Here is a 12,279-nt window from a genome sequence, read left to right on the forward strand (position 1 = left end):
GGGGGGGGGGTTGGTGAAAATTCACTTACTTTAAGATCGAGGAGACGCGAAATTCTCGACCCAGCTGCTCAAATCTGAGACTTGAACAGAGTGAAACAGCTGCAGGGAGAACCTCAAAAAAGTAAGAAACAGAGAAACAAAATTAAACCCTAGTTCTGAGAGAAAGAGGGATGTCAGGCTGTGAGAGTCAGACAAGTCAAAGGAAAGGTAAAGATCTGAGAAAAAAAAAAAAACTTGTTTAAAATTTTAGAGACATACACAGACACACCAAAGCTGACTCAAAACTCAGGAGAAGAGACAACAAAATTGAACAAAAAAATAGGAATGAAAATGAGGGATTTCAAAAATTCAACAAAGAGAGAGGCAAACAAAAAAAAAAATAAAGAAGACAAAAAGGAAAAGGGAAAAATGGATGGAGTCCAGAAGATTTAAAAATGAAACCTTTAAAGCTAAAAAGAAAAAGATTTTTAAAAACCAATTAGGGCTTTGGAAAAAAAAAAGGCAAGGGTGGATACATACATAGCTACAGAGTTTTGTAGACCAATACATACTAGTATTACTTTACTTACCACCATTAATTATGAAAGAAAGAGACCAACTTTGGGGTAAAAAATTCCTCTAGAAGAAGAAGAAGAAGAAGAAGAAGGATTGGTTGAACTGCTTCGAATTAAAATTTACTTCAAAAAACTCTCTTTTTTTTTTTTTTGAATCAGACAAAAAAAAGGAATAAATATGGAAACAGACGAAAATCTGTTGGCTGTTTATTATTATAATGATGTGTAATTGTTTTTGTTTGGACGCAACACACAGAGGTCAAAAAGGCTCAAAGTTACTCTACTCTTCTGCGGTTTTGCCCCCACCAACTTATAACACAAAACTTCAACATTTTCTTATTACAAGTTTTTTTTGTTTATTCTCTTTTCAGATTTCAAACTAGTCATCTAATCATATATTTAATGACTAATACATATATTTCGAAATCATTTCCTTTCATAATTGCGTTATAATATATGTGACTATTAAAAATGATTTTTTGTCACTAATAACGGTTAATTTCGGATATGAAACGGCTATTAGAGGAAAACTCATTTTTTTGACGAAGGTCTAATGGTGTGTGGTGGTGCTAAAGAAGTGGGTTTTTGTCAATGACAAGGATCACAAAGAAGAATTTTGATCTATTGGTCAAACATTATTTCCTAACTTAAGTGAAGAAGAAGAATATTTGGTAATGTATCCACCTAATTTTGGAATTGTATCATTAAAAATATAACACTATGATTTCTTTTTGTTAGAAACTTAGAATAGAAAATTGGAAGAAAATAAAAATAAAAATGTAACAATTATGATACATAATGAGAGTTTTCTTCATCTCTCCAATCAAAGAAGCTCCTTTATCAAGACTCAGTTTGTAAACCAAACAAGGAACAAAGGCTAAGGTATTAGTGATTACTTCTGTCCTTTAAGAGAATATAAACCATTTTCTCTCTTCTTCTTTTTATTTCTTTTCTCTTTTTGTGACTAAAAGCTTTGTATGTTATTCATTCCAAGCATTGTAAACTACAATCATCATTATGCCAAGACAATTTTACTAATTCTAATGACCTCATCAATTTTTGGGTTATTTTAAAAAACTGTGCCAGACAATATCGAAGATAAACATGCATTATACATCATAGTCAACAACGAAAAATACGATCGTGAAAAAGAGATACTCCGGCTGTAAATCTATAAATCAAATCTCAGTATTTTATATGGCGGATCTACAGACACGTTTAGTAGCAAATACTACTAGTTGATTTTATCGGAATACATTATTTCCTGTTCCAGATATGATGAATTAATAGATAAAAACATGCTGGAAGAAGAATAATATTGTACATATGAATTAAAAAAAAAAAGAGTTCCAAAATTAATCATCTAAGGAGATTAGAGAACATAATATAAAGTCTGAGGGTAAAGGATTTAAATATGAATTCATCATTCAAAATGATAATTTCAGGCAAATAAGTAAACACCTTAACAGCTATTCCTCTAGATAATAATAAGGCATGCAAATTCCACAAAAAAAAAAACACTAATCTTACACTCAGATCTCTCAAAATCTGTTACTCTCCCTCAGTCCTTGTTCTTCTTTTTCTTCTCTTTCTTATCTTTCTTCTTGGCTGGCGTTTCAGTTGTTTCCTCTTCCTCGTGCTTTCTCTTCTTCTTATTCTTCTTCTCCTCCTTTGCAACCTCTACAACTTCAGTTTCTGCTTCAGCTTTCTTCTTCTTCTTTTTCTTTGATGGTTCCTCCTTTTCTGCTTCCTCTTCTTCTTCCACCTTCTTCTTCTTCTTTTTCTTTGATGGTTCCTCCTTCTCTGCTTCCTCTTCTTCTTCGACCTTCTTCTTCTTTTTCTTATCTTTCTTCTTCGATGACTCCTCACCGTCCTCAGATTTAGCTGGTGTTTGCCCAAGAAGAGAATCTGCAGCAGCGTTGTAAGTCTGCACATAACAAACAGTTAAGATTTAAACCCAAGAACAAGCAAATAGATATGAAACTCAACTGCAACAGAACTCTCTCTCTAACACAAGTCCAAAATTAGAAAAAGTAGAAACAAACAAAGAGACAATGATCTCGACCTTAGCAGGAGTGATAAGACCACCGGATCCCTTCTTCTTATCCTTGTCATACACTTCAATCTTAGGTTTGCCTTTAGCTGAACCAGACAGACGACCTAAATCTTTTCCTTCCAGATTTCTCAACCTTGCTTCAAGCTATTAAACACGAACCAGAAACATCATCAGTTATGAAGAAGAAAATTACGAGTAAAGATTGTTCAGAGAGATGCCAACTATAGGAAAGCCATTGAAGATTGTTACCTTAGCTCGATTTTCAAGTCCCATAGTGTTATCTTGGCCATCACCAAGTGCATCAAACCTAATAGCAAGAGCAGCTTTAGCAGCTAATGACCGCGAGATCTTTCCCTTGTGCTTTGGTGCAGCTTGACCAACAACTGACGCGTGGTAGATCAAACCGTACTTGGGTGTGGCATGTTTTGTCTTAAGAGCTCTAAAGAGAGCTTTTTCAGCTCCAAGTATCTGAACGGTACTTCCAGGTTGCTTGGAAAGGTTCAATAAACTACCTCCATGAGAAATTAGACGAGCACCAACTAGTTCTCCAACCAGGGCAGTCAGATTGGGAGCAACAGTGTTCATTCTGCTCTTCAGGTAATCGTATAGCTGAGCTCTGTACTCAGACAGAGAAAGAACCTGGTCACAGAGTTCCCGGATGTGCAGCAAGTCAAGGTCACTGACTTCTGTTCCCATGGATATCACAGCTGCTTCCTTCAGATCTGCCTCAATTTCCTCAGATAGGATCTGCAATGAAACCAGAAACAGGAGAATATGGTATCATTAATCAGGGCGTTTTTGGTTAATGGAATTCTATTACACAGTATACAATATGAAACTTACCTCAGAGAAGTCAAGCTTAGCAGCATTAATCCGGTTGCCCATCAATTTAACAGATTTGGCGTATAGGATATTGTCTGATATGATCTTAGCAAGCTCGGGAAAATGCCATCCGTACCATTCTCTAACCCTCATCGCATACGTGTTTAGTTCTTTGTCAAGATCATCAAGCAAACCGATAGCTTGGATAATCATGGTGTCCACCTGACAAAAACTAAACGGTTAAGAGATGCAAGAGAAGCAAATACAAACACATAATTTTTATCTTCAATCCATTTACAAATTCATATATTTTACATGTCACCAATATAATTTGTGAGGAGTAGAAATACCTTGTCAGAACTAAACTTCAGCTTGTATCTAGCAAGGCTGTGAGACAACCCCAATCTCATAGGAGCCATGTCTTGATCACCCAAACCAGATAAGAGCTCTGTAAACTGACTTCTAACACCCCGGAGAAGCTCCATCACAGCATTGTTGTGAACACAGTCGATTTTCTAGTATTGAATAAAGAACTTTCATAAGAAACAAACACAGGCCAAACAGGAATAAGAGTGTACTAATGGGAAAACTCTAGTGAAAATTACACACCAGTTTCTCCTTGATGACATTTCCAAGCTTTGAATCCGCCACAGCCAAGGTTTCACCTTCACAATTAGCTTTCAAAAACTTGCGCAGACCTTTGCTTGGAGTTCCCTCATGCAATTTAACAACTGCTTCAAGAGCTTCAGATGTGTTGTCGAACTTGTCGAAAGCCTTTAGCTTAACAATCTGGTACATCAACAAAATTTAATGAGAAACACAAATACCAGACACTCGGCATGTAAATAATGCATAAAGAAAAAAAAAAAAAAATTCACCTTTCGTGCTGAGTCTGGAGTCTCAAACTCTTTAGCTAAATCCTGCAGATAAAATGTAAAAAAAAAAAAGTTGAAATTGATGACATAAAAAGAGCAACTAAAATAGAGAAGCCAAGGTTGAGCTAGGAGACTAGAAAATAACAAAGACAACTCACCTCGATATTAGCGAGCTTTCCTTCATCTTTCACTTTAAAGAGGGCAAAACCCGCCGGTGTCTCAACTAGTATGATCATCTTCACAAAACTCTCAAGTCTGTATCCCAATAGAAAAATTAAGACAAACACTTGAATCAGAACAGTGAAGAAGATATGTAAAAAGTTAACGTTTTGATATCAGAATCTAACAAGAATCGCCATTCACTATAAACCCTATTCCTGATATTGGTTTACACATAAGAAGATACAGAAAAAGAGACAGAGATAAACAAAACCATAAAAGCCAGAGTAACTCTGTATACGTATTCAAAACTCCAAAATCTTCACCAAATAGGGAAAAAGGTCGAATATTGAAGAAGCATTCATGGTGAAGGAAAGAGAGAGAGAGAGATTCAATCAATACCTGAGTTACTCAAAGCTGCAGCTGCTGCTGTGAAAGAGAGGAAGAAGAAGAAGAAGAAGAAGAAGAAGACGGAGACGGGACAGTCACTTAGGGTTTTAAGAGGGTACTATTATAGCTGTTAAAGACAGACTCGGGCCTTTCCCAGAACGCCGCGTTTTATGAGCTATATAAAAAGGGGTAACTTGCAAAAACCTAGGGTTTTAGTTTTAGGCGGCCCACCGATGGTTTTATAGTTTTCAGATAATGGGCCTGACTGAATCATTTAACCAGGCCCGTTTATATTAATTTTAAGAAACGCACCGTCTTACTGTTCTCTCTTTCTTTCTTCCTCCTTGTTAGTTTTTGAATCCCTTTAGCTTCTCTCTTTGTGTGTTAGATTTTTTGTCTGGAGATTTTTGTAGAGCTCGAAGCAGCTTCAAGGTACGGTTTCAATTTTTCTCGTTGATTTTTCTGGATAGAGAGCTTTTTTTAATTTTACTTCATTATGTAGCTCTGATTTTGCTAAAACTTCATCTGATTAGGTTCCGTAGATCCTGATTTTCAAAAAAAAAAAAAATCACGATTTCGTCGCGTGTTGTTTAGGGTTAAACTCAGTGAGTTGTGTGATTTAGTGTTTTAAGAAGGCTCGCAGGGTTTGAGTTCTTTTAATATGTTTGATGTTTTACATCGAGAAACCTAATTTTGCAGGAAGTTATGGCGAGTGAAGATGAATCGATTGAACAAAAAGCTGCTGCTCGTAAAGAGGCACTTAGAGCTCTAAGGGCAGCTCAGGAACTGTCTGATACCAAGGAAGACGGAGAAGATGAAGCAGTCGAAGAAGAGTAAGTGTGCTTATGCTTTTTGTTCTTTGCATATATATGTTTTCTATCGACAGTCTTATTTCGAAGAACAATTTGCCTTTAGAGGAGGAATCAATCTGTTTCTTGTTGTGTGTTGTTGACTAATGCAAATTAGGAGCTTTCCCTAGGACTTTGGATTTGATTCTCTAGTCGATAATGGTGTTTAATGCCTAATCCATTACCAAACAGTTTTGCCATTACAGATTGCATTCTTGTTTATACTTAGCCTTGGTGATTGTTTTTGTTGCTTGATTTATTCGTGCTAAAATACTTCTTTTTTTTGTGCTTATATTGCGCTTGATTTTGACAGTGGTCCAGCCATGAAATTTAGAAATTATGTTCCTCAAGCTAAGGAGCTTCAGGATGGTAAAGTTGCTCCACCAGAGCTACCTCAATTCGAAGATCCGATAGTTGCACTTCCACCTGCTGTGGAGAAGAAAGAGGTGTGTGACTGACCACAATAGGCCTCTTGTGTTTGGATTTTTTTTTTTTTTGCTTGACTCGTGCCTCCTAAGCTTAAAACGGAATTTGTCTTTTGCAGGACCCATTTGTCAACATTGCTCCAAAGAAGCCTAACTGGGACCTTCGAAGAGATGTGCAGAAGAAGCTTGATAAGCTCGAAAGGCGGACTCAGAAAGCAATGTATAAACTCATGGGTAAGTGGCAACTGTTTCTATATTCTTGATATCATCTGTGGAAGCTTGATTAAGCAATTTTAAGTTTTTGATGAAGGATAGATTAATAAGACCTTTCATTAGTCTACGGTTCATGATTATGTTTGTGTTTATCACTTCCAAAATAGAGTGATATGTTTGTGTTTTTAATTATGGAACTAACATATGCATTTTCATCTTGTAATTGCAGCGGAGCATGAGAAAGAACGTGAGATAACGGAAGCTGATGGTAACACCATAGAAAGTTGAAAGCTGAAGACATCATCAAAGAAGCCACCGAACAGTATTATTCTACTCAATTTTGTATAACCGTTAAAGCTTCTATTCGAAGTGACTAGACCATAGGACTTGATTTCTCCTCTTGTGAAAAAACTTACTGCCATAGGCATAGACAGAGAGTATGTTTATGTTCATGTGTCAAGAAAAAAGTGATGTTATTTCGGAGTAAGAATATGACGCGGTTTGTGTTTTCCCAAGATTTGGTCCGTTCAACATCGATTTTACTTTTACCCTAGATTGATCATTAATGGAACTGTGTTTTTTGTTCAACTCTGGTTCTGTTAACTAGGCTAAAAATAAAAGCCTCCCAAAATTGGAAAGAACGTCCTATTTACCCCTCAAAACTACCATATCGTACCGAATGTCTCTGGAACTTTGACCTCCTAATAGAACCTCTTCCATCTTATATCCTCTTTCTATTTCTCCCCGAATTAATACTTCTATGTCTATTTCCCCATCCGCCTGGGTTTACACGGTTTTGTTAGTAAACCCGATAGAAATCCATCTTAAACCGGTATGGAAGCAATTTATAACCGGGTAACATTTAGAACCCGACCCGATTACTTCTTCTTCTTTCTTTTAAAACGAAAACCCCCAAATTCTTACTCCACTAAGAACCCTAAAAATCTAAATTGAAAAGATCCAAATTTCTGTCTTTTTCTCTCAAAATCATGAGTAATATTTCTGGGTCTTCGAGTAGGTCGACAAATGTCCGCGAAAGAGGTAGAGTTGTTGGTGTACCTAAGAGATGCTGGTGTGGAGAAGCAATTGTGGCCAAAATGTCAAAATCCGACCATAACCCAAATCGACGATACTTTCGTTGTGTGTATGCAACTGGAAATAAGGTAATACGAAGTAGAACTTATTATTTGGCTTATGAATATTGATAAGGTTCTAAACGATAACCAAATGAATTGTCCATGGTGTAGCTTATGAATGACAATCACGTTTTCAAGTGGGTCGATGAGGCTTTGTTGGATGAGGTGGAGGCAATGAAAGAGTTCATATCAGAGACAATGAAAGTTGAGAAGAAGATGCAAATGGAGCTTGAGAAAGAGATATTTGAGAGGATTGAAGATGTAAAAGCTGAATTTAAATTTAGGATGAATAGGATGATAATTGTTTTAGTATTAGGTTGTATGATCATATTTGGTCTAGTTAAGCTAATATGATGACATTGTATGTTGTTTTCTATGTTTGTTTTGTATGAGACAAAATGTTTTTAAGAGATGATGTTATCTTGTTTCAAAATACATTCATGTTCAAAAGGGAAGAGTACATCCTTACATAGTTAATAATAAGGTTCAAAAGATTGGACTTGACCATACTAAGGCAAAACAAGATATGTTCTGAAACAGGTCATAAAACCAAAAAAAAAACAGTCCTACTTATGCTAATCCTCCATCCCACATTATTTCTCTTGAGTGAGACAACCTTGAGAAGATTCCACTTGTGTTGTATTCTTCTTATTCTTCTTCTTCTGGTGGTACCTACAGTTATGATCAGCTGCACCACAAATCCCACAATGCATGATTCTTTTCTTTTGCTTTGGTTGCTTCTTGGTAGGTGACTCATTAACACCTTTCTTCCTCTTCTTGTCGATCTTCTCATCGTCCGGCTTTGGAGGTGGATACACATTCTCACCCCCAGTGGAAGGCCAAAAGCGTGGACCTCTTTGTGGAACAAGCCCGTCTGTGTAGTTCTGTCTCCACTTAGCAGTTCTGAACCATTCACACACATAGTCTTCAGCTACCAATGTCTTCTTGATCATCAGTCCGTAAGCATGTTCGCATGGGATTCCACAAATCTGAAACTTCATGCAGGTACAAGTTCTGGCATTTAAACAAACTCGGTGTTTATCGTATCCCAAGTAAACTTCATACGCTCCATTTGTGCTGGGAGATACAAAGCATGTAGAAGCTGCCTTATGCTCATCAGCAAGGAAACGGGTCACATAAGGAGTGCATAATCCTGCCACATCCGACCATATAGAGTACATATAAATGAATAAGAATAAAACATATAAATGAATAAGAATAAGAGTGTAGTCTTACTAACCTTCATGTGAATAAGAAATAGCAGACCGTTTAGCAATTCGAACCATGGCAAGCCTTCTAACAGTCTCCAACATAGCCACAAATGGTTTCTCTCTCGCCTTGTTGATTGTATTGTTGAAAGACTCCACTGAGTTGTTTTCAACATCCTCACAATAGCTGCCAATCTTGTGGAATGCCCTACACCATGTCTTTGGTTTAGTCTTCATGACATCTTCATAGACCTTGCTATCATATGCGTGAATCCTCTCCAATCTCTCTTCGTAATCTCTAGTGTTGTAGCTCCAAGCTAGATCCCAAAGCAGTTTCTTCAATTGCTTCTTGTCTGGATGAGTCTTCTTTAGGTTACCATAAATGTGCCTAACACATTTACGATGCTCAATCTTTGGTAATTCTAACTCAACAGCCTTAATCAATCCCTGAAACAAAGTTAAATTCATTAGAAACTGATCCAAATCACACAAAGCATAAAACATAAAAAAAAAAAAAATACCTTTTGGCGATCAGAAACCATAATGTAACCATCTCCATCACCTAACTCCAAGTCTATCTTCAGCCTATTCACAAACCAGCTCCAATTATCTGTGTTCTCAACCTGAACAACACTCCATGCTATTGGGTAGATAGGATTGTTNGATAGCATTGTCTGCATCTCTTCCTAAAGCCACCAACAACTGACCCTTAATCTTTTCCTTCAAGAAGCAACCATCAACCCCAATTAGTGGCCTGCAGGTTTTTTTCCATGTTTTCCTAAGAACATCAAAGCAGACATAGAATCGCTTAAACACATCATGACCAGCGTCATTCTTCACCGTATCAATCTCTACCACAGACCCTTGATTTGGTTCCAATATCTCCGCTCCATAGTCTCGAAGACGTTCAAATTGAGTGTCATATTCACTCGCTATCCATGCCAATGCCTTTCTCCTAGCAGCTTGACATTGACCTCTCGTAGCTGATATCTTCCACTTCTCCATTATGGTCTGTTCCATCTTTAAAGGCATGTAATAATCTGGTTCTTCTCTAATCTTATCAAGAAATAACCTAGCTATGACTGGGACCTTAAACATCTCACATTCTCCATTAGGCACACAAACATGGGTGTTCGTGTACTTCGTAATCCTCCACATCGACTCATTATGAAGAGACGCAGCATAAACTTTCCATTGACATTTTCCCTTAGCACCAACACACCTAAACCCGATTCTATCTCTATCGTACCTGTATTGCTTCAGATTACAACCTGTTGCCAGTGCATAGTCAGTCACACACTCCTTAAACGCGATTCCATTGTAGAATCTCTGCCCTTTATACATTATACCATCGCCACGAACGATCGGTGTCCCCCCACGCGCGGCACCACCACGACCATTACCCTCAGACTCGTCGTCACTCTCTGGATACACGTTATGACGAATCGATTCCTCCGTTTCTGTAAAATCTGTCGCAAGCTTATCGATGTGAAATTCATCTCGATCCTCGCCTTCCTCGTCGAACTCCACTCCAATAGGTGGATTAACAACGGGGACTAACGCCATCCCAAGAGCCAAGAGCAAGAGATAACAAAACGATTCGAAGAAAGAAGAATCAATTTAGGGATCTAGGGTTCGTCGATGGAAAGGGAAAAAACGATTTGGGGATTTTTGGGTTTTTTAGGTTAAGTGATCTAATCGGGTTGTAATCGGGTTGTCAATTGGTTAAAAATGGTTTAATTTGGTTATTTTGGTTAATAAAAATTGTCTGTCGGTTAACTAAAACAGTAAACCGTGTTAATCGACGTCGATGGGGAAATAGCTGAGAAGGTTAATTTAATTGGGGAAATAGACATAGAAGTATTAATTCAGGGGGAAATAGAAAGAGGATATAAGATGGAAGGGGTTCTATTAGGAGGTCAAAGTTTCAGGGACATTCGGTACGATATATTAGTTTTGAGAGGTAAATAGGACGTCTTTCCCCCAAAATTAGAACCAAATTACATTTTGATTTCAGGCTAGTCCGCTCTCTGTTGTAGCCAGCAGAGATAACAACAGAGAGAGCTCCTAATGTATACAACATTGGTTTCTTATTATTTGAGGAAACAATCAAAAATAGTTTTTGTTTTCCAAAGCTCAAACCTAATGTACAAGTTCAGTAAAGCTTTCGACACCATCTCATCTAAAATCTTGGACCTTTATTGGTGCCCAATTCTCATGTATCCGAGCTCCAAAGAACAGTATTATTCTCCAGCATGAAGCTGAGTAAACACTAGGCCAAGATAAACCAACATTTATGCTTTTCGAGGAACAAGCAATGAAAAGCTATAGACTTCCATGAGATTAAATGCACCACCAGACAGATCCCAAATCTGTAGAGCAATAAAGGATATCGTGATATTCAATTTTCAAGGCTACGATCAATATAAACTTATATGGTCCTATCATTGTTTCAGATGGAAAAGAGCAATCTACAAAGGCTTTGGTATCGAGAGTTGGGTATAAAGCTCAACATGAAAAATCTACCAACTCAGTATCTCTAATTTTCTTTCTGATGGAAATACCTAATATGAAATCACCTTCCCAAGTAAAAAAACATCAAGTCCGATGGAGCCTGAGATTAGTGCTCCACAAATTCATCTTAACAAACACACCAACATCAAGCATTTTCATAAGTTTTCACCCTTTTCTAATAGTTTACCTCAAAAGTTATCTAGCTATAGCCACTCTGTAGTTGAGAATTAGATCTTCATTTTTTTTCCATATATATGTCCGTACAGTTGCTAAACTCATATCTGGAGATAAGACCTGAAATAGTCACAGAAAAGCAGCTTGTTCAGCCTCATACTCCAAACAATTAATTGAGACCCGTGAAAAAGAACAACACTCTAAATGATCAGAAGTTGAGCAATAATTGAATCTCTTGAAGTCTGACTTACCTGGTTATTGCATAAGATTTCGATGGAAGGTCTAAGTTTCTGCCACGGCTTTAAACCAGACTGTAGTAATCCATTTCCTGCAAACAGTGGCTGAGGTTGTCCTCCTGAAACACTTGCTGCATCTATAGCTAGACTATCCAACGGATTGTCAAGGACCATCTTTTCCACAACGTAATTGGTAACCTACATAGACATGTACGAAGCCACTGAATAACAGAGATGGCAAGCAAAACTACAATTTCAACTTACAGATAAATGCATAAATGTACCTTGTGAACTCTTAAGATCCGGGGTGCACTAAGTTTCCCTAGTGTAACCACTTGCACAGTTGAACCTTCACATGGATGTAGGAAGAAGCTTAATCTGGAAATTTGAAGAACTTTCAAAGTCAGAGATTTTATGGAAGATGTTTTATCTATTTATATAAAAATGTAAAAATATATGTGATGAAAATGCTAAAAGTCCAAACTATTTTTTTGATTAGAGAACAAGGTAGTGCCGAATACTTTGTATTTTCTCTAGGTGGAAGGCGATTGTTCAAGACAGCGTCCAAGCACCACAATGGGAAGTCCTTCTCATCTTCAGTTCCAGTAAACTCGGTTATCTTCTTCCTCCATGGTCCTCCTTGAGAACCCTCGGTTATGATGGAAGGAG

General features: G+C 37.3%; 5 protein-coding genes across 9 annotated transcripts in view; 1 reads left to right on the plus strand and 4 right to left on the minus strand.

The window, feature by feature from the left end:
• The window catches only part of LOC104707816 (probable serine/threonine-protein kinase At1g54610), a 3,747-nt gene extending 3,117 nt beyond the window's left edge, over positions 1-630 (minus strand). Inside the window, exons 1-2 of one of the 3 annotated variants that reach the window (XM_010424420.2) lie at positions 570-630; positions 30-99 (exon numbers count right to left, since the gene is read on the minus strand). The gene's annotated coding sequence lies outside the window, so the exon portion shown is untranslated. Of the gene's footprint in view, positions 1-29; positions 395-569 lie in introns of those variants that run through there. The other 2 variants (XM_010424357.2, XM_010424283.2) reach the window with 2 other exon arrangements.
• Positions 1,902-4,992, minus strand: LOC104708008 (probable nucleolar protein 5-2). 2 transcript variants are annotated; one of them, XM_010424522.2, is made up of 9 exons: positions 4,869-4,992; positions 4,466-4,562; positions 4,311-4,352; positions 4,042-4,221; positions 3,783-3,947; positions 3,454-3,654; positions 2,860-3,357; positions 2,620-2,754; positions 1,902-2,481 (listed from the first exon to the last, which is right to left on the minus strand). In XM_010424522.2, exons 2-9 carry the CDS (start codon positions 4,541-4,543, stop codon positions 2,116-2,118), a joined length of 1,665 nt encoding a protein of 554 aa, XP_010422824.1. In that variant the 5' UTR covers positions 4,544-4,562; positions 4,869-4,992; the 3' UTR covers positions 1,902-2,115. The 2 variants fall into 2 exon arrangements, with proteins under 2 accessions (XP_010422824.1, XP_019099980.1); XM_019244435.1 differs by having other exon boundaries at positions 4,466-4,569; positions 4,869-4,951.
• Positions 5,188-6,875, plus strand: LOC104708098 (coiled-coil domain-containing protein 12-like). 2 transcript variants are annotated; one of them, XM_010424628.2, is made up of 5 exons: positions 5,188-5,288; positions 5,556-5,689; positions 6,018-6,150; positions 6,249-6,363; positions 6,572-6,873. In XM_010424628.2, the coding sequence occupies exons 2-5, from the start codon at positions 5,562-5,564 to the stop codon at positions 6,628-6,630; spliced, it is 435 nt and encodes a 144-aa protein (XP_010422930.1). In that variant the 5' UTR covers positions 5,188-5,288; positions 5,556-5,561; the 3' UTR covers positions 6,631-6,873. The 2 variants fall into 2 exon arrangements, with proteins under 2 accessions (XP_010422930.1, XP_019093111.1); XM_019237566.1 differs by lacking the exon at positions 5,188-5,288 and having other exon boundaries at positions 6,572-6,875.
• Positions 7,973-9,030, minus strand: LOC104708183. Its single transcript, XM_010424738.2, has 2 exons — positions 8,719-9,030; positions 7,973-8,631 (listed from the first exon to the last, which is right to left on the minus strand). The coding sequence occupies exons 1-2, from the start codon at positions 8,921-8,923 to the stop codon at positions 8,072-8,074; spliced, it is 765 nt and encodes a 254-aa protein (XP_010423040.1). The 5' UTR covers positions 8,924-9,030; the 3' UTR covers positions 7,973-8,071.
• LOC104708267 (WD repeat-containing protein 48-like) overlaps positions 10,676-12,279 on the minus strand; it is a 6,753-nt gene continuing 5,149 nt past the window's right edge. The window contains exons 17-21 of the mRNA XM_019244440.1: positions 12,132-12,243; positions 11,895-11,988; positions 11,626-11,808; positions 11,388-11,494; positions 10,676-11,058 (exon numbers count right to left, since the gene is read on the minus strand). Of these exons, the coding sequence (XP_019099985.1) occupies positions 11,396-11,494; positions 11,626-11,808; positions 11,895-11,988; positions 12,132-12,243 (488 nt within the window). The 3' untranslated portion in view covers positions 10,676-11,058; positions 11,388-11,395. The remainder of the gene's footprint in view (positions 11,059-11,387; positions 11,495-11,625; positions 11,809-11,894; positions 11,989-12,131; positions 12,244-12,279) is intronic.

The sequence above is a fragment of the Camelina sativa genome, chromosome 1 (genome assembly GCF_000633955.1).
Source record: "Camelina sativa cultivar DH55 chromosome 1, Cs, whole genome shotgun sequence".
In the NCBI taxonomy this organism is placed as follows: Eukaryota; Viridiplantae; Streptophyta; class Magnoliopsida; order Brassicales; family Brassicaceae; genus Camelina; species Camelina sativa.

Coding starts and splice junctions, on each gene's coding strand:
- LOC104708008 (XM_010424522.2), bottom strand. CDS start 4,543: ATGATCATACTAGTTGAGACACCGGCGGGTTTTGCCCTCTTTAAAGTG. Junction 4,222..4,310: donor CTCCAGACTCAGCACGAAAG/GTGAATTTTTTT, acceptor TTGATGTACCAG/ATTGTTAAGCTAAAGGCTTT. Junction 2,755..2,859: donor GACTTGAAAATCGAGCTAAG/GTAACAATCTTC, acceptor CGTGTTTAATAG/CTTGAAGCAAGGTTGAGAAA.
- LOC104708098 (XM_010424628.2), top strand. CDS start 5,562: ATGGCGAGTGAAGATGAATCGATTGAACAAAAAGCTGCTGCTCGTAAA. Junction 5,690..6,017: donor GATGAAGCAGTCGAAGAAGA/GTAAGTGTGCTT, acceptor TGATTTTGACAG/TGGTCCAGCCATGAAATTTA. Junction 6,364..6,571: donor AGCAATGTATAAACTCATGG/GTAAGTGGCAAC, acceptor TTGTAATTGCAG/CGGAGCATGAGAAAGAACGT.
- LOC104708183 (XM_010424738.2), bottom strand. CDS start 8,923: ATGAAGACTAAACCAAAGACATGGTGTAGGGCATTCCACAAGATTGGC. Junction 8,632..8,718: donor TATTTCTTATTCACATGAAG/GTTAGTAAGACT, acceptor CGGATGTGGCAG/GATTATGCACTCCTTATGTG.